Source organism: Leptosomus discolor, chromosome 1, assembly GCF_034619465.1.
Source record: "Leptosomus discolor isolate bLepDis1 chromosome 1, bLepDis1.hap2, whole genome shotgun sequence".
NCBI lineage: Eukaryota > Metazoa > Chordata > Aves > Leptosomiformes > Leptosomidae > Leptosomus > Leptosomus discolor.
The window spans coordinates 11,787,713-11,808,505 of record NC_141391.1 but is presented as its reverse complement, the minus strand read 5'-3'; the positions used below and the strand labels follow the sequence as shown (position 1 = coordinate 11,808,505).

Sequence of the window (20,793 nt, the reverse complement as noted above, 5' to 3'; positions counted from 1 at the left end):
TCACATGTGCAAAGCACTCATTTGCTCTCACCTTTAGAGATACAATTACATCTGGAAAACATGGGAAAACTGCCAACAAGTTCTAGTTAGAATCAAGTAGCAAAAAAAATTTTAAAAACCCAGTTAAATAAAAAAATAATCAAGGCTACAATCAGAAGTAACAACTTCAAATGCCCCTTAAATTTCCCCTTCAGAAAGTTTAACACAGACTGCAGCTTTTCTTGCTGAAGATACTGCACTAGTTACCAAAAGTACTACAGTGCTCCACAGCCTCCAAACTACAAAGATACTGCTGACAGCGACAGCTTCAGTAGTTGAACAGCTCAAGAGGACAATCCTCTTAAATACATAATCACAGAAAGCTTTGCCTTTTTTTTTTTAAATATAGATGTTCACATGAAGTTTTCTAATCCTCTTACACAAACCATTGCACTGTTCATATATAATACTAACATAAGAAGACACTACACCAAGATATTTCATAATAATTTGGTAATGGCTGATCTAGCAATGCTTCTACAACTTAGAAAAATACAAGCCTTTTATTCAAATATTGTTAACAAAGACAAAATTCCTCAGTGATAATTTAAGTTTGCATATAGGAATATTTCAAAAAGAGTACTCTAAGAATTAAAGGAAGAAGTTGAAAGAAAATGAGCTTATTATGTATTTACTCAAAACAACTTCAATTCCTAGTAAACCCCGACTGAATTAAAAAGGATGTCTAAACACTAACTTGATGAAAAGTTATCTTAAGATTTGGGGCGGCAGTGAAATTTCTAGCAAAGCCAGGAGGTACATATTACATAGCTGTATTGCTCATAGAGATGTACACATAAGGTAGCAAAGTTGTTGAAAACTCCTCTGCAGCTCTAGTAACATATTTATTTTAGATGGGTACTGAAAACTGTACTAGACCATGAGATGCTGTCGTCCCGCAATAAGCTTCCAATTCCTTTAGTCAATGTGCGGCAAACTTTTTGTAACAGTTCTCAGTGTTGCAGAAAACACCAGATTTAAGATTTTAGGATACTGCTTGGAAATTCCCTTACTTTTCCCATCTTGATTTAAATATCAAGAATTCTAATTACTGAATATTAATAGGAGACACTAATGATTATTTTGGGAAAATAAGTCTCAAATGGAATAAATGATCAAATATAAAACAAAATCTGTATTGCCAATGCTGCTAGCATACTCCTGTAAAATTCCAGACCTAAGGCATTCATTAACCAATAATCTGTTAGTGGTTAGAAACAAGGACAATATGTTGTCGTCCAAGATGTCTGCACGACAGGATTTATTACGGTACTCATTGTGTATGATCTTTGAATCATGACCGAAACAGGTACAAGCCAAGAGCCTGCGAGCCAAGGACATGTTCCTTGGCCAAACATGGTCAATTCAAGGAGTGGTCGAGACCTCCAACTCACGGACCACCTACCCACATAATACCACCTACTCAGAAGAGAACAACAGAAGACTTTGACAGAGGCTGCGCGCTAATTTACATCAGAAGCGAGGAAAGAACCACCAATCGTGGAGAGGATGATAATGAATATGCATTGTATAGACTGAATATGTATGAATGTAATATATAAATATTTGTTGATTGCAATGGGCAGGCGGACATCTTTGGGAAGGATCCCATGTCCCCAGTGCACATCGTTAATAAAGGACATTTCCACTTATCTAACTTTGTGTAGAGAAGTCTTTCTTACCACTGAAGATTTGCAACAGCAGCAAGTCCGGCATAGCATTTCTCAATTATAGCGACGATAGAATGCGTTTCAACTCGCAGGAAATTCAAAGAGACACAAGTGCATTGTAATGGAAAGTACTGGAGCCTTTGAGTTAACATTATTCCAAGACTGGAGAGACAAGCTAAATTTGTATAGGCAGGGAAACCAGTCTGATTTAAACACCTTGATATCCACTTGTTAGTCCAATCTCTCGAACAACTTCTTGGTAGCCCGCTTTCTTTGTTTACCTAAGCCTAGGCACCTTTGCCCTTTTATAAGCCAGCCAAGCTACCCAGAACATGCTTGTAACAAAATTTTTTTGAACATTCACAAACCACTTCATAACAAAAAACAACTTGGTTTAATTTATGGAATCAGACTAACTTTGTCACATACGGACATAGTCTATCCTCAAAAGTGTGATCTCTAATAAAAGCTCTTCACAGATGAACTGAAAAGATCAGAATTAAAGTAATCCTTACATTATTGCACTGTTTTTATTTCTGTCATAACAGCTGATTCTTTGAGCTAAGGATAACACCCAACCTTCTTTTTTTTTTGTCTCTACTATATTTTTAAGTAATTTATCATACACACTGATCTTTCAGTGGACATCTACATTAGCACGTTAACACTCCTGAGTTCTTTTTAAACACTAAATTCCTTTGTGTCAGTTCAAGGAATCACTGGGTACTGCATCAGGCACACCACTGGTCTGCTCAAACCAGGTTCCCACCTGGTAAAGCTGCAAACCTGAACACCCCAGTCTAGGCAGAAGGCACCTCTCTCAGGAGGAAGACACACCTGAGGCTTCTACAGCAGTTTGCTCCCCAGGCATGCATGGGATTCTGCTGGTAAGGGCAGGGCAACAGGACAGGACAAAAGAAGTCTTTACAGACAATTCTACAAGGTACAGATACAAAGCACATACCTTGGACTATAAACTGTTGACTAGCAATGAAGTCTTCTGCAGCATGGACTTTAGTTACTGGAATGGTTATGGATCACAAAAAAGCCCCAAACAAAAACCTGTCATTCTGAGGCACATGCTTATTGAAATGCCCTTTTTACATTTAAAATTAAATAGTTTTTAAAATAACACTGAACGTTCCTTAACAAGTCAAGTCACGCGCTACAAATAAATAGCAGTAAAATTAGCAGTGCTGAATGGTATTCACATAATTACTTGAAAGAAAAAGATTTTGTCACCTGAATCATACGAATTTTCAGCAGTCATCATGAGCACCTCTTGTAACAATCTATTTGACTGTTTACTTTGCCTTGGACATCCATTAGAGATTTGTTCCTTGCGGCCTGTTATGCTCGAAGGTAACTTGCCTTCCTCCCAAAGAGCATGACTGTAACGTTTCACACATGCAAATTCCCCAGCAGTTGAAATGGGGGAAGATTCTCCACCAACAGAAGCTGTTTTATCTGAATTTAAAACCTTTGTAATCAGTTTGGGTATAGAAATGCAGTGTTTTGCACTTCATGAAAAACATTAAAATGCTCATTCAATTCTACAGAAATAACCCCCTTAATTTGTACACTGCTCCATTTTACTAAAGTTAGCCATATCGGGTCAGCACAAACCTTTGCATTACACAGTCTATGGATTATACAGGTTGAAAGACTGCACAGGTCATAGACTTCTCAAAAAACAAGTCCTAACTCAACTAAAGTAATTCTTCTAAAAAAATTCAAACGAGTTTTTCCACATTGCAAATCCACCAAAACCTTCAGTCATTTTTCCAAATCCAGATGCAATAGAACTTCTCTGCTCTGGCTTAAAGTTTTCTCCTCATCCCACCCCACACAACAGCCCTTTTTGGCCACCCAATCCAATTAAAAAACCCTCGACCTTTTACTACCTACCATGACCAATGGTCAGATAATATAGGAATAAATCACCTGTGGAACATAATGGGATTACAGAGCAAATGAGTATTCCCTACTCTAGAATTCCACTGGATAATATTTCAGAAAAATTTTTTGGTATGTATCTTTTTTTTTTAATTAAGATGTGTAACACCAAGCCAAGTGCTTTTGAGAATATAAACATATTCTTCCATCAAAACCTTCACCAACAAAACTTGTTGTCTAATCAAGATACCAAATTGGTCCAACAAGTATTATTCTGCATCTAGCATTAATTATTTTTCTTTAATTAAAAAGTGTCCCATATCAGCTCTTTCATTGTTTTGCTCAAGATGAATGCCAGCCTGACAGGCCTATAATTACTCAGATTCTTCTGCTTAGCCCTTTTAAAAAACACTGGCACAAAATTAAAACTTTTGTAAAATACACATTGAATTTTAGCTACGAAGAGACTTGATAAAAAAAGTTTATATTTAGAAAACATTAGTTTGTTGTACCTGTTAATTAATGTTCCTTACAGAGAATTACAAAGCATTGCATGCAGACTGTAGCATACTTAGAAAATGGTAATTACTCTGTGTAGTTGCTCTCCAAAATTTTTTTACAAAGTGTTCTGTGATTGAAAAAAGCCAAACAAACCTATAAAGATGGTCTAAAAATTTCTGTAGAAACTTGATACTAATGCCTTATTTAAAAGATTTCACTGACTTTCTTGGTATGCTCAAAAGCTAAACCTTTAAATACCATCCATCAACTCCAATTGTTCTCCTTACAATTATCGTAGGATTGTCTGCTAACACACACCCTGCCCAACAGAAAAATCAACAGGGAACTTAAGTCATGGAATTACAGTGAATTTTCTTCTCTTGGTGAAATTTTGTTTTGATTATGTTTTTCTAGACAGGATAAGCTTTTCTCAACTATGACTCACTTTGCTAGTGAGTAGTATATAAATTATACCTTAAAAACGGGCAACGATATAAGCTATTATTTTATAACCATTCACCTCAAAGACTCTTCAGAAAAGATTAATTTCCTCCAATCTGTATTTCTTAGTTACAGCAGCATTTATTACATATTATATATCCATATAGATATATTTTACCTGCAAAAGAAATGTTGCAACTCTTTGGTGTGTCTACCTCTGGTATAACACTAAGTTCATGTTGCTCCAAATCAAGCCCTAATTTCACTTTTGCCACAGGTGGTTTGGAAGATGTCCATTTCTGTCCTCTACATAGAACTTTCTCAGATTCTTCTGTAAAACAAAGTTTTGCATGTCGCAATTTTATATATATCTATATATCTATCTCTGTATCTGTATATATCAAATTAACTTGGGAAGATGGAAGAGAACTCCATCTCAGCTGCAAAATGAGAAAAATTATAATGAAAAATACTGTATGGCCTTACCAGTTTGCTCAGCTGGACCGATACACTGCGAAATCATTTCACTTCTCTGAAATGTATTCCTGCCGCAATTCTCTTGCTGGCAGTTTACTGAGACTTGGAAAAAGTCAGTCCTATCACTCCAGTCAGGCTTTTGTGCCTCTGTCGTTTCTTCATTTGTACAGGTATGTCTCACCTTAGGAGGTGGGAGGAGAGGGAGGGGAAAACAACTGTATATAAGATTGTATTTATACTCATTTACCAAACCAGCATTTTCTCATGTGTATATTCCATGCAGGACAATATTGAGGACTGAAAAAATACTTCAAGATGCAAGATACTGGAAAGACTTGCTTAGTTTACAAAAACATTTGGACGTATAGGTATTTTATTTAGCTCTACAAACCTAATGTGCTAAAAGATAATCATTTACATTTTCAAGGCCTTTGTTGTATTAGATCAGAATACTCAGCATTTTTAACAGCAACAATTCCTGAAGAGGCTGCTTTTAGTTTTTCAGCTCCTGAATTCAGGAATTTTAGCTGCTTGGACACTGCAAAAGCAAGAGACAGGGACTCCAGGCAACAGTTATGGCTTCTCTTTAAAACAAACAAACACACACACACACCCCACCACAAAAAACCTAAGCAAATTAAGCAAAAGGAGCTTCTTTAGAAACTCAATAAACTTGGATTTCTCTTCTGTTACCCACAAACAAGCAAAAAAATTACAGGTCAAGAGCGCAGCTGCCAAACCAGTTTCCCAACAGGTACACATAAAGAGATAAACTTTAAAAATTAATCTATTCAAAATGGTTATGCTATCTCCTTTGAGGTGCTGCTTAAGTATTTTTAATACAAGAGCTGTTTTACAGACAGAGCTGCATTTCTAGAGCTGAAGAAAACTATACCTGCAGATACTTCAGACAACATAACTACTTCCACAGGCGTTACTGTTCAGAGACCAAGTACAAAAGTTCATACTATTTCTGTTAGGCTGAACAAAACGGCGCTCTTGGGGCTTGTAGAAAAGACCTACTGATTACAAATCACAACTCCTAATTAAAACTTTCATTATGATAAATCACCTACAACTATCCATGGGGTACTTGCTAATTGGTAGCATTCACTCTTAAGTTTGATCACCTACGAGATGACTCACCATGAAAAGCATTTACAAAGCTTACCTGCTTGTTCAGAAATTCTTTCAAAGCCTCTTGCTGTCTCTGCATCTGTTCCTTCAATTTCTCTTGCTTCTGTAAAAGTAGTTGTTCTTGTATTTTCTGTCTAAAAAGAAGAGCTTCTCTTTGTGCATCTAGCTGCTCTTGCAATTCTTTCAAATACTTCTGCTGAGCTTGGATGCTTTCCGATGAGGCCAACACCCTGTCCCTTAAATTCTGTATACCAGAATAATTTAACAAAGATGCGTCTCCCGTTTTTGATATCAAGAATTCCTTAACACCCTGGGCTTTAGGTTCTTCATGAGACAAAGTCATGGGTTCAGAAAGATTGAGCGGCTGTTCAAGGCTTGTTTTGATGGTGCTCTCTGCAGATCCCTGCCGATATGCCAAAGAATCAGCTGAGGCTGCCTGAACTATAGGAGGTCCCTTTGTTGCTGGCAAGAGGGGTGTCTTAAGTGGAGGTTCTTCTCCAGCTTCTTCTGTCTCTGTTTGATGGTTAGGCAACTTCTGAGATGACTCTTTAAAGTACACTGTTTCCAAAGGCTCAGATGAATCTTCTGCAGCCAAACCAAACCTAACGTGTTGTACACATGCTTCTGGTTGCATTCTGACTGCAGCAACATCTTTCATGACCAATTCTGACGGTAACTGGAACTGAGATGGCTCTCTGATGTGATGATTGGAGGTTTCCAACATTCCCACTTGTTCCTGTGAAAGACAGCCACATGGCAAGAGAAACTCTCCATGCTTCAATTTTGATGCTTCTAAAAACTGCACAGCTCTGCCAGGACAAACGTTACGCATTTGCTCTTCACGTTTCTGTGAAGACGGTTTTTCCAACATAGGCAATGCTCCTGAAAACACAGGTAGCAACTGCGCATACTCTTGTGTGTGAACTTGTTCAGATGATTGGTATGGTGTTGGTTGCACCCCTTGCCTCTGTAGAAGTGGTTCTGAGACAGGCTTTAAATTAATTGATTTTGTTTCCACAGAGCTCAGAGGTATTGCAGAAGCAGATAAGTATCTTTGCTTCAGTTTATTCTGATACTCCTGTAGATGCTTTTTAGCTTCTTCAACGGTCTGTTTGTGCAGCCTGAATAGAATGAAAACAGGAATCTTTCCAGAGTGGTGCAGAGATAAACATTAATTTCAATAATCAAAGCAATTCAAATTATTTTGAAACAGGCAACTCAGACTTCCATTTCATAAAGGAATTTACCTATTTTGCTGTAGAAGGCGTTGTTGATAATTACGAATCATCTGTAAATGGCTGTCTTCTCTAGGACTCCTGGTTTCTGACACAGTAGTAGTATTTCCAGTCTAATCAAAATAAAATAATTTTAAAGTGCACATATAAATAACTCACAGAAGCCTATTAAAGCAACAACCTTAAGCTGTATCTTCTTTCCCCTACGTTTACAGAAGCCGCTCTGCACCACCGTTTGAAGTCTGTCAGATTTCAGCCTGAGGCAATGAAGCTAAAGCAGTTTCTGGAACAGATGGCCTACAGCTACAGTCTCTCTTGCCAAGTCAAGCATACACTTTCAAAGTCAATGGTGCTTACAGCAGCTTAGCTCAAAGAGGTAAATGTACCCAGTAGCAAACTCAGGGAGCAATGATCCAACAGAGCTGCATTTTCAAGGCAATCAGATTCTCAGAAGAGTACAGGTTGTGCAAATGATTCAAAGATTTTGAAAAAAAGATTGCTTTCCTTCAACATCCTCAATAATTTCCTCTCCTTTAAGTAGCCTTTTCTTTTTCCCCTCCCCAAGATATTTTTTTCTTCTTGAAAAGATGATATGTACACACACATCATCATTACACGACTTTAATCAGATTTTACTAACAGACATGCTGTCCCTGGGACTATGCAAAGACAATCCAACATTCAAAGTCCAGTGTATGTCATGTGAAATACAAGCTTCTACATTAGACAAAAGTAAGCTTTTATATGTACGAACTTCTGATTCATAGCCTAAGAAATAAAAATTTATTGTCTTGATTGATATAATTTAAAATTGGCAAAGTGCTCTTGATTTTTATAATAAGGATCACCAAAAAGCTGCACACAGTTTTCTACAATTCTTCACCTCATGTTCCACTTTGTTCTGCTCATCTGTAGAAGGACTGTGGCTTTGTACCAGCTGACCTTGCTCTTCCTCCTCTTTTTTTTTCTTAGCCTCCTCCAAACAGGTTTGAGTTTGGATCTTCAGAAATTCAGCCTCCAAACGTGCTCTCTCTTCTTCAATGTGTTTAAGCAGGGCCAGCTGTTCCTGTTTCTGTTGCTCTATTTGCTCGTTCTATTGAAAAAAAAAATGGTGGTTAACCTCCACAACTGAATGACCAAGAAATCAAAGACCCCTCACACACACCACCACACATAAAACTTTGTTCCAACTTACAGCAGAAATTTTATTGCCTGTGACAGGCATTTCTGAATCATAAGAGGCCTTTAAAAATAGTTCCAAAGTTTACAAGAATAATTTTGTTTTACTGGCTAGATATTTGTAGGAGTCCCTAAATCCATTAACTATTGCACTATTATCTGTTCTCAAATTAATGGAACGGATAAAATCAGAATCTAACCATTCAAGATACATTATCATTTCCCAGAGACTGCAAGAGAAGTCCTTTTCTTAAGCTGAACTCAGAAATCTACTTTGCATTTTATAGAGCTTTTTATCAAGAGTTCAACACCTTTAAATGTTAATTCAAGCCTTACAAAACTTCTGAAATAGCTATATATAACCACTTTGAGAGCACTCCATAAAGTGGTTTGTTTACTTTTATTCTCTTCCCATGTACCTATCAGCTACAAATCACTTCGATCCACGTGTAGTAACAGCATATATACTTTTAGAATGGAAGTGAAGAAAAATTTCAAAGCACTGGCAAAGATGAAGTGGACAACTGCCTTGAATGAGACAGTCTGAATGGGGACATCAGGACGAGCAACACGAGAAAAAGCTAAACCTGAGAACAGTTAATGTGGACACAGCAATATATACACCTGGGCAGGTGCAAAACAGGAGAAAATGAACATTAAAGAAAGTAACCACACTTTCACACAGGATCTGCTGTTTTCTTTTTCTTTTCTTTTTTTTTTTTTTAACTAAAACAATACTATTTTGTCAAATTTGTTTCCTGAATTTCTAAACTTTACAATTTAAGGCTGCACTAAAACTCGAATTTCAACTTCCCTTTTTTTAAAAATTGATAAACCACCACATAATAGCTGGTAGGTCTTTGAGGATACAACAAAAATGAAAATAGAATGAAACATATAGACAATACATATAATGAAATAAGTCATAAAGTTATTATTTTCTAAACGTAATAAGTGTAGCATTCCCACAGACACAAAAGACTTTCTGCATTTGCTTCCTAGTTAATTTAAAAAACAAAAAAAAGCACCACAAAATATTCAAGGTTTGTAAGCTTTTCCTGTCACTCTAATCCCAATCCCATAGACCTTCCTATGTTACCACACAGGGTTAATAAAGTTTTCAGAGTTCGGTATTGTTGACTACATCCTCCCTAAAGCAAGGTATTAATCTACAATTGGGATTCTCATTTAATCGTAGGGTGGCATCCCTTCCCTATAGCACTCGTTAGATTTTAAGAAACCGGGTTTTTCTGCTCTATTCTAAATTCCAGCTAGAGCTTAGCCATTTTTAAAAAAGTTAATCCATAGATACTAAGTATAGAAAATGTTACAGTAAAAGTTTACTTGTTACAAGCATGTTAAAAGGGTCTACAGCTGCTGTATAGCCTAAAGCATTTTAAAATCTTCTGTAAATCGTTTTTTGGGGTTTTTATTTTTGTTGGTTTTTTTTTTTTCTCCACCATAACCGAGATAGGAGTAAGTACACACACTTACCCACTTTCTTCTCTCCTCTTCCATTCTAATTTTAGCTGCTTGTTCTTGATGATGAATTAGAACTGAATTTTCAGCTGCAACTGTACTTTCCAACATTTTCACAGAGTCTAAAATATACATGTTATTTAACTGTAATTGCAGTCAGAAAGAGCCTTGGATCTTGCTTTACAGTTTCCCAGCCTCTCTAAACAAAATGCATAAGCTGCTCTTGAAAAGATTACCATCTCCATCCCACTACTCTGCCTGCCATCATAAACTGGAAAATCAGTTTTTTGTATTATTTAAGCCTTTAATGGCATTTTATCATGTGTTTCTTGGAATATACTGTAATGGCCCAGCTCCAACGGCACTGAAGATTGCTTCTACCCAGATTACTGGGTAGTCTAATAGCAAGATCATCCTGAGGAATAAGCAGCCACACATAAACCTCTTGGAACAATGAGGGTTTAAAACCGGCACACTCTGGGCAAATGATCTAACATTTGGCTACTGCACAAAAAGCAAGTCTTCATCCAGTACTATCAGCTTCAACTAGCAGCACACTTTCCCCAGAGGCATGTTTTCACTCATGCTGCACTCTTCAACCCCCAGGCATTATGCTGGTGTATCCATGTACACGACTGAACTAAATCACCTAATCTCCTTTAAAAAAAAAAAAAAAAGCAAGCACCCTATGAAAGCAAAAAACCAAACCCAACCAAACCCATCACAACTTGATCGCTTTAGTACTTCAGAAATCTCTCTCAGTGTACAAGTTCACCAACTTCAGCACTAGTGTAATCCAAAAGAGCACAAAGGGCAGAAAGTGGAAGTCGACCCAGAATTGATTCGGCTACCCAACAAACTGAAAGACCTAATTGCTATAAATTCCAGTTTTACAAAGAGGCTTTTCAGAATGGCGCCTAGAAGCAGAAAACAACCACCATGAGTTCAGACACATCAGCTCATGCTTGTCTCGTGCATTTCTAGCTGTGAATCTCTGAAGCTCCCGGCTTTACCAGTTCAATAGGTACAGAACTTCAGTGCCAAATTTTGCACTGAGAATTCTACTCCTGGAGGAAGACACCAATTAAAGCATGGCAACACCGAGTATGACAAATTTGGGAGAGATTCAAAAGATACAAAGGTATTTTTGGACATCCTATTTGTGGTTTCACCAAACCCACAACGCACTGTGGGCAAAGACAAAGAATTGTACTTTCCAGCAACATGACAAAACACCATCACTGAAAATCCATTAAACAGTTTTGTTACAGTTCACCCTTACAAGTCTTTTTGCTCCTACAAAACAAACTTTGATTTGTTTCAGTTCAACGACGCCAAGTGCTGGGTCCTGCACTTGGGTCACAACAACCCCATGGAGTGCTACAGGCTTGGGGGTGAGTGGCTGGAAAGCTGCCCGGCAGAAAAGGACCTGGGGGTGCTGGTCGACAGCCGGCTGAACGTGAGCCAGCAGTGTACCCAGGTGGCCAAGAAGGCCAACAGTATCCTGGCCTGTATCGGAAACAGCATGTCCAGCAGGACCAGGGAAGGGATCGTGCCCCTGTACTCGGCACTGGTGAGGTCACACCTTGAACCCTGTGTGCAGTTTTGGGCCCCTCACTACAAGAAGGACATTGAGGTGCTGAAGCGTGTCCAGGGAAGGGCAACGAAGCTGGTGAAGGGTCTGGAGAACAGGTCTGATGAGGAGCGGCTGAGGGAACTGGGGTTGTTCAGTCTGGAGAAGAGGAGGCTGAGGGGAGACCTGATCGCTCTCTTCAAGTACCTGAAAGGAGGTTGTAGCGAGGTGGGGGTCAGGCTCTTCTCCCAAGTAACTAATGAAGGACAAGAGGAAATGGCCTCAAGCTGCGCCAGGGGAGGTTTAGATTGGATATTAGGAAATAATTCTTTACCAAAAGAGTAGTCAAACATTGCAACAGGCTGCCCAGGGAAGTGGTTGAGTCACCATCCCTGGAGGTGTTCAAAAACATGATGTAGCACTTGTAGACATGGTTTAGTAGGCACTGTGGTATTAGGTCAACGGTTGGACTTGATGAGCTTAGAGGTCTATTCCAACCTAATGATTCTATGATTCTATGAAGTATGTGTTACGTACCTTTGGCTTCATGTACTGTATTTTTCTGTTGCTCATAGTTAAGTTCTAAATCACATAATGGTCTCTCTTCACTAGCAATTGTGCCTGATTCAATAGTCTCAATTTCACTTTGAATCTCTTTCTCACTTTTTGATGTCCACTCCTCTCTCTGGCTTCTAATCTTGTTCAGCAATTTCTTTAAGGCAAGTTTTGACTGAAGTTGGTGAGTTTTTGCTTCTTCATGATCTATAAAGAATACACACTGTTAAGAGTTTAGGGTAATTCATATCTTCACATAAGAAAAACAAAAAAACTTTTTTTTTTTAATTGCTTACACAGTTGGACAAACAGCTCAGGTACATTACAAAGTTTTAAAAGCTTAAGAATATTTTTCTCTTACCTGCAAGACAGAAGCAGTAATTTGTCTCTGCATGCTATAAAAGGAGAGCTAAGCTAGTTGTAGTGTTTCACAGTCAGACTATTCCTGGACTGTACTGTTGCAAAAATAAACAGTACTGTCCCCCCACCCGCCCTCCCCTCTGTGTTAGCACTGGCAACACAATGCATCACAGACCAAAAAAACAGAGTGTGAAAGCAAACAGATGGGGCAGAAATGCTTGGCCAAGCAGCGAAGTTCACGTCACATTATTCCGTACCCACCACAAACAAAGAGTACAGACACACATGCACCTGGGGCAGCCTACTGACAATATGGAGCAACTCAATGACCAACCTGAGCATAAAGGACATACAATAAGTAGACTCTCATATGAAGTCAAGCTTTAACTTTGAAATATTTCAAAATACAAAATGAAAAATACTTAAGTTCACATAGAAGCATCATCCCATAATTTACACTAATTATATAGGAATAATTATGGCGACTAACAGTGTAGTTCTTACAAAAATTATTCTCAGGATTCATATAAACTGAAGTACATTAAAAAAGTCAGTTTAACTTTTAAATTTATAATCATTACAGTATTATAATCCAAGATAAACATCATAAACCACTTGATACTGAAATACTTCACAGGCATTAAGGAATTTTAGTACTTTAGATACTTTAGTTAATACTAAAGTTAATTTATTTGATATATTAAACTAAACGTATTCTCTTCTGTTATAAAACCAAAAAGTTTAAGTTAAATGTAAACTTTAAGAGCTTTACTTTCTGATTCTCTGGGGACTTCCTCTTCTATCATCTGTCCCGATGCTTGTTGAGTATCAGAAGCAGTTTCTGGTTGAGTGTCACAAGCAGATTCTTGCTCCAAGGAGATATCAAGATCATTATCTCGAGATCTGTCAGAAGGGGCTGGCAAAGGTTGTGGCTCAAACTGCAAAACCAGGTCTCCTTTCATTTCTAAATAAAGAACACAACCATATAAAATGACCAATTGGGATAAAAAGCAAACAACATTGCAAGACTTCCCTCATCATACAAATCCCAAAGAAGTTCAAATATCAATAGCTTTTTTCACAACAGATTTAATCCAACTATGTTTTTTCCAAAATAGAGGATTCAGAATTGTTTAGATCTATTAATTCAGAAATTCTACAGGGTTTTCCACTAGAATATGATATCTCATAAAAAGTTTATGTGATAAAAGGCTCATCTTTATACAAAAAGCAGTATACAGAAACAATTACAGGCAGGAGGATCTCAATAACCTCATCAGAGAAGAGACACATCCTGGCCTGGCTGCTCACAGGGTGGTCACAGGAGAGTGACTGAGCACATGATCCAGGTGTGAAATTCTGGAAGACTATTCAACAGGAGTCCTCCCACGATCACCTTACTGACAGAGGGGGTTACTGCCTACAAGGGGTGTGGGGACACACAGGAAGATCATTTTGGGATTCTACACTTATTATAGTTATTTAGGGAAGGAACCAAAGGCAGGGAAAGGAACAGATCAAGTTAGTCTGGGGAAGAACAAGAGTAAAGAAAAATATAAGAATAAGGCGATAAAAGGGGTCAGTCAGTACACTTTGTCTGGCCATGCACTGTGCCTGATAGTCTGTCCTGTCCTCTCACTAAATTCCACTTCTAGCTGTTTTTCCGGGTGAGGACCCCTCTATCTTGTATAGATACAAAATAGAGAGCAACTGGAATGGGGACCAAAAGTCACAGGGGCACCTGTGTCCAGAGTGTTGCCAACTGCAGAGAGCAGAATGAGTGCATGTTAGGTGGGTATCAGCATGCAGCGGCTAGCAAATTGCATGCCAGGCTAGCAAGCAAGAACAAGAGGCGGCTTAGGAGCGAGGTATCAAGTGGCCATAAGACTGGGCTGGATACTGGAGAGGCCAGGGGATCTGTGAGTTGGATAGTGGAGGGATCAGGAGATCCAAGCATCCAAGCCAGCTTCAGGGGAGACCATGGGGTCTTAAGTTCAACTAAGAAACGTGCTGGCACACGCCTGTGCATCTCAGAGACAACTGGAGACAAGAGGATCCAGGGTCAGCTACTGGATAGACAAAGTATTTAAGGTCAGTTCCCACAGGGATCCATAGCATGTGCATATCTCTGCACACCTTCACATACCCAGCTGGGTCTGTGTAGCAACAGCTGGGGTGGAGCCACAGGCCTTGGGGGTTCGCATGCCCAGGAGCCAGCAACTGGGGAGCCTAAGGATCGAGGGCCAGCTGCTGGGGAGAGTGAGTGTCTGAAGCCACTTACCGAGTGATCCACAGTGCATACTTGAGCATACTGGTGCACACACAGATGTGCAAGGTATCTGGAAGGCTACAGGGTCTAGGATGAATTACTGGGTACACTGGATGTCTCAGACCTGTTTCTGGGGGATCCATAGCGTGATGGGTAGAGATCTGGGATTCAGGGGACAACTATTGAGTAGACTGAGTGTCTAAGATCAGCTGCTGGAGGGATCCATGCTCTGTATACAGACGTATATCCCACTAACAGGCCTTCATCCTGACCAGTGGCACCACCATCAGTGAGCAAGATGAGGCTGTTTGTGTCTAACGCAAGCGCTGCCTTTTCTGCGCTGACCTGCATGGCCAGCTGCGTGCATGCGCACTGAAAGCCTGTTCATGCGTGAGCCTGCTGTGAATACACACACAGCCTCGCTACCGGTGGGCCTGGGAACAGGCAGCTGCACCAGTTTCTCCTCTGCTGGGCTACAAGAGTCAGCAGCCCCCAACAGGTCACTTACTCCTGTCTTCACTGTACATATCTTCAAAGGCAAGCTCCAATTCCCTTTGCCATTCTTCTTTTATTTCCTGGCGTTTGTATGCAGGCACAAAAAGTTGAGGTGGCATCTGCGCTACAACCTGTCTTCTGCGCATCCGATCCAAATTCTGCATTTGCTCAAGTTCTTTCAGTAGCTTTTCCCTGTCCTTCAAGTATAAAGAAGGGATACCACAAACATTTAGTGTTCACATTCATACAGCCGTATGTCAGGACTATAAAACACTTCCATTTGGTTACCATGAAGTTTGTCTAATCCTTAAAGTCAATCTTATTCTAGGGAGAAGGTGCTTCCTCAGGAGAAGGCTGTATCTGACTGTTAAACACAACAGTCACCAATGCTACGTAGAAGTTCTAGGTGGATCTAACGTCAAATAAAGGATCAGACTGCACACCTGTAGGCCAACTTTCTTCAACAGAATGAAATCTTCTGTTTTATAAGGTAAACAAGTACTTCCTTTGGCAAGTTACTTTTGTTAGTATGTATTTCAACAATTGCTACTTTTTAAGGCATGAACTAAATACTCCTGGCACACTACAATTCTATATGAAAGCTATTTTAAAAAGGCTTATAGGAAGTTTGGTTGGGGTATTTCCTGTTAACTTAAGGACTTCCACAGTTTTCCGTTTTAGATAGGTTACTCATTCAGGGTCAATCATCTCTCAAGTAAAAAACAGGAAGCATTGGCTATTTCTAACCTCCAAAAATACTTGTGAAGGTAACAGACAACAAAACAAATTTCAGAGCATACCTCTAGGTACAAAGACCTTTCTCAATAGTTCAGTTTTTACTTCTTAAAGGAAACAATTTCAGTATTTCCAGATTTATACACTAACAGAACAGTTTGAGTAAAAACTTTGAAGTTTTCCAAAAATAAAAATAACCTGTTGCCTTCTTAATAATAAACTATCTTTTTCCCCTGAAGCACAGAATAATCAACTCCAACTAAAGCTGATGCGGAAAAGCAGAACTCATCACTTCTTAAAAATGTTCAGCTTGATTATTACCAAGCAGTTAACAGCTGGTCAAACATTCAGATAACAAAAAATTAAAGGATGTTCTTTCATTCTCCCTCCTTCCAGACAGACAAAATAAGCAAACAAAGTTTGATGGTTTTTAAACACATTATGAAAACTCCATGTAGTCCATCAGTTTTCCTCCTGTAACTATAATTCGTTTACCAATCACCTACCTACAACTTAGTTAACACTGGTCATTTTGACTTTAAAACCAGGCACAACTACTTTGCCTACCTGAGCCAAATGGACCTTCTTCAAGGCATGACTTCCTCTGAGACGCGCCTTTTCAAGCTGCTCTCTTCTCTCCCTCTCTGCCTCTCTGTGTAGTTCCTCCAAACGTTTCACTTCTTCTTCAGCAGCTAACCGAGCATCTGGCTGGCAGTCAATCAATAATTTAGTCCATTAAGTTCTTTGTGGTAGTTTAAAGCATATGTAACAATAAATAAATGAATAATTCTGCAGAAAAAGCACTTTTAAAAAAGACATACAATGCCATATTAACACCCTTGAAAGTTTATAATTCTCAGTTGCAAACAGAACCAAACTAGTTTTTTACCTCAAAAAAAAACCCCACGTGTATTAACATATTCCATAAATGCAAATGTCAAAGTGTTCTCATTTCAAGCTGTGCTAGGGACAATCATTTGCATGACTTATCTGTTATAGCAGAGTGGTTATTTTTTCTACAATATAAGGTAAAATGATTAATAACAGTCAGTATTACAGATTGACTGCTTCTATCCTCATGGTTTTGTTTTAAACAAGGCAAGGGGGGCCGAAATCCAGAAGCATTTTCATTCTCATCTGGGAAACCAGAAACAACCTGCTATTTTTAAGTAAGAAAAAAAACTTACTAACAAATGACAATTCAAAAACACTTCAGTAAAAAAAAAAGTCACATAAGCAAAGTTACAAAGATTAACATTCTGGAATTTTCCATGACAAAGCTGACAAGCTACAATATCTTCTCTTACTGTTTAGGCCTAGTCCTTGCAATGTTAAGGAAACCTAGAACTTCATGAATGCACTGAAGAAAATATTCACAAAAACAAATTTATTGAGTGTTTCACTGGTCTAAAAGAGGCTGATCCAGAACAGGAACTTAAGATTGTGGCCTCACACCACCAATAAACCAAACTGTTGTTTGGTTCACTTTTCAATAGCATTACCTCAATTCAAAAATCATCTCTAAGAGACAAACTTCTGTTCCATCTCCCACTTTTCCAGGTCCTCCCCTTCTTCTGATCTGACTTTGGCCTTTGTCTGAGTATACTGCAAACTTGAGTAAACTTCTCCATTTTGCAAAAATCTATTAATCGTTCTTTTTCCCAAATTAAGACTCCTGCCATTTTGGCAAGATGAAACTTTGACTGCATGAACAGATGAACACAAGTACAAGGTAAAGACTGGGAATACATAGCTAAAAAAAAAGGGGGAAGAGAAAGAAGCAGGGAAACTGCAACTATTAATTTGGCATAAGCCACAAAGCAGAAGATTTGGGTGTCCCAAATATTATGCCAGTCTTGTGAACTCACCTCCTTACAGAGATCAGTTCACAGAGGACTGTCAGATGTGATTTCCCAACTGACTGAGCATATAACAGGCCTTACAAATTTCCCCATCTATGATTCTGATTAGTAAGTTGTGTAATGGCTGCTTTACACAAGTTTGTATTTTTAAACAAGTTCTAGAAAACAGAATTGCTGATATTCAGACACTGTATGCAATATAAAGATACATGGAAGCACATGTCACAAACACTTGGAGTTAATCACCTGCTCTCCATCCATTTCTCTGTCCACATAAGGCTCAGAAATATGATAACGTGTAACAGAAAAGCTGTCAGCACTATAGGGCTTCACTGCAGGAGTCTTTTTCACTTCAAAATTCTAGGAAGAAAAGCACAGCACAGCTGTATCACAGAACAGTATCTCTAGCAAAGCAACTAAACAGAAGTGATCTGTACACTTAAATTGGTATTAAAAGAAAGCCACCCTCAAAAATTCTCTCCTGAAAATATTGTTGTTTAAAACTTTACATACATTTAATAATTAATAAATCACATCAGCACAAGGCAGATCTAGAGGGCTTAACAACTGACAGCATCTAACAGCCTAAGGCAAACTCCTCCACACAAACTGACGTTCATCAGAAAGCTCTACCTTCATGTTTCAAAAGCATTACCTTAATTTAAAAGCACTTGAGTTTAATGCACTAATACAAATCCCACTTAGAACAGCTGTCACACTCCCCTTAAAGCAGGGCAATCACAGATCCATAGTATAATTATACCTAACAGCAAAATAACACTTCTCAAGTACAGACTTTCTATACGAAACTCAGAACCATTATGCTCAATTTATTAGATGACCAGAGAAAAGAGCAGTTTCCATAACTTCACTGAAAAGTGTCTATTCATAGAATACAAAGTTGTTGGGTTTGGTGGTTGGTTTTTTTTAAGTTTGGGGTATACTACCACATTTCAACTCTTGTCTGAAAGAGTTGGAACACTGAGCGACCCTCCCTCCTCTTTTGCTCAGCCTGATGTTCTCAGCAGGGAGGTAGCCAGGTGAGGTAACTCTGAATTCCGTAGAACCTGCCTTCGTACTTTCAACATCTTCTCCACTGATTTCCTCTGTTTCCTCTTCTCTAGACTTTCTCCTAAGAAAGGATTCTTATCTACGTTAACTAAAACAGCAAGTTTCATAGCGGGAGCAGTTTAAAACTAACAGGACCATAAACAAATGCACGTACACAAAGAACAGCATTAAGTCACAGGAATATCTTAAACTTATCACTATCTTAGTGAAATTTTGTGTGCCTTGTCTCACATATCAATTATCTCTTGCTATTTTATAAAGACTGTAGAAAGTGAAGTCTTTAAATTAAAATCTTATGATATGTGACTAGTTTTAGCCTTAACAGAACTTCAGTAACTTATTTCATGGTCCTTAAGCAAATACATTTTATTTGAGTAGGAAGAAAAATAACATACAAATAAAAGCACGCCATCAAGAATTTCCCTTCTGTTTGCACATGACGCTGTTTCAATTTAATCAATAAACCATAGTAATTGCAACAGATCAACATTGACCAAAACACTTGCAGGTACTAATTACAGCTCTGAAAACAGACAAGTCCTACACCTAAACTTCATTAGCCAGATCACTGACTGCTTGACCTATACTGGGCTACTTTCAGAATGTATAATTAAACCTCAGTCTTCTAAATTATTTTTAAAAAGTGAAACTAACAAATCAGTAATTAATAATTACATTTAATCAATCAGATCACCAGGATTTTATTCAAAAGCTGTGAAGATGTGAGAATTATGTTGGAGGTTGCAATTTTCCAATTAATGTCAAAAGTAATTTACGTTGAAAACAATAATACTTGTAATATTACTACACCTCACAGTGGAACCATTGCAGTTAAGAATCCGTCCATACTTCCATCATGAGGTTTGTAACTCCCCCCTCCCCCCTCAAAAGTAAATAATTCTGTACTAAAATCTGGTAAAACTGGATCAGCAGTGTATGATGAAACAAACAAAAACCCCCCACAAAACCCAACTCTGCAAATGTTATGAATACTCAAAGAGTATAGTAACATTTTTGGGTTGTATTTCTACTACATAAAAATCTTATAGATCACATAAAAAAATTAAGTTCACAAGAACTCTGTGACACTTGTCAATAAAATGGTGTTTACAGTCTAACTTCTATTAAGTAACTTAACAGTCGGTCTCACTAAGGCCTCAATTCCTAAAAGCCATCCTTCTGAGAACTTGACTATGACAATATATCTAGAATAAAAACACTCCTTCTGTAACTAACAATAACAAGAGTATCTTCAGAAAATGTTTCTTATATTCTAAGTAATCCTGCAATGAACAACACCGCCCTAGCTCCATTTTATGAAATTTTATTCAAATGTTATTGCAACAGAGTATCAGATTATGATTATAGTTATGTCTAACAAGCTCTTTATGTAAATTGATTCAAGAAAACAAGCATGCTTATGCAGATGACCTTGTAATTTGCTGTAATTCACAGGATTTAAAGTAAAGTTAAGCAATTTAAATTCAGTGCCTTTGGAGTAATGCATTTGCAAGACAAAGTCCCAGATTTTCCCCCCTCTGAAACTGACAGTTAACGTCTTTTGTTTTCTCCCTCTATACAGAAGTAGGAATAAACCACGGCTCTAATCGCCTCTGATCTTTCAATTACTTAGTATTTACCCCATGCAGTACATGGTACCCCATTACTCTTCCAAGTAAACAACTTTATTCTTCACCCTGTGCCCTCCCAGCAACACAGGCCTATGACAAAAGGACTAAAATCCATACAGATATGAAAATTAGGAAAAATGCTCCAAGTCAGATAGTCTTACGTAAAGATCCATGTAGGATCAAATTGA

At 38.2% G+C, this 20,793-nt stretch overlaps 1 protein-coding gene across 2 annotated transcripts in view; it reads right to left on the bottom strand.

The window, feature by feature from the left end:
- Positions 1–20,793, bottom strand: part of CEP295 (centrosomal protein 295) — a 42,162-nt gene that overhangs the window by 15,585 nt on the left and 5,784 nt on the right. The window contains exons 5-16 of one of the 2 annotated variants that reach the window (XM_086481721.1): positions 18,150–18,263; positions 16,609–16,749; positions 15,320–15,503; positions 13,315–13,506; positions 12,165–12,389; positions 10,070–10,176; positions 8,280–8,489; positions 7,409–7,509; positions 6,196–7,282; positions 5,034–5,205; positions 4,726–4,878; positions 2,952–3,176 (exon numbers count right to left, since the gene is read on the bottom strand). In XM_086481721.1, the coding sequence (XP_086337847.1) occupies positions 2,952–3,176; positions 4,726–4,878; positions 5,034–5,205; positions 6,196–7,282; positions 7,409–7,509; positions 8,280–8,489; positions 10,070–10,176; positions 12,165–12,389; positions 13,315–13,506; positions 15,320–15,503; positions 16,609–16,749; positions 18,150–18,263 (2,911 nt within the window). The remainder of the gene's footprint in view (positions 1–2,951; positions 3,177–4,725; positions 4,879–5,033; positions 5,206–6,195; positions 7,283–7,408; positions 7,510–8,279; positions 8,490–10,069; positions 10,177–12,164; positions 12,390–13,314; positions 13,507–15,319; positions 15,504–16,608; positions 16,750–18,149; positions 18,264–20,793) is intronic. The other variant, XM_086481722.1, reaches the window with a different exon arrangement.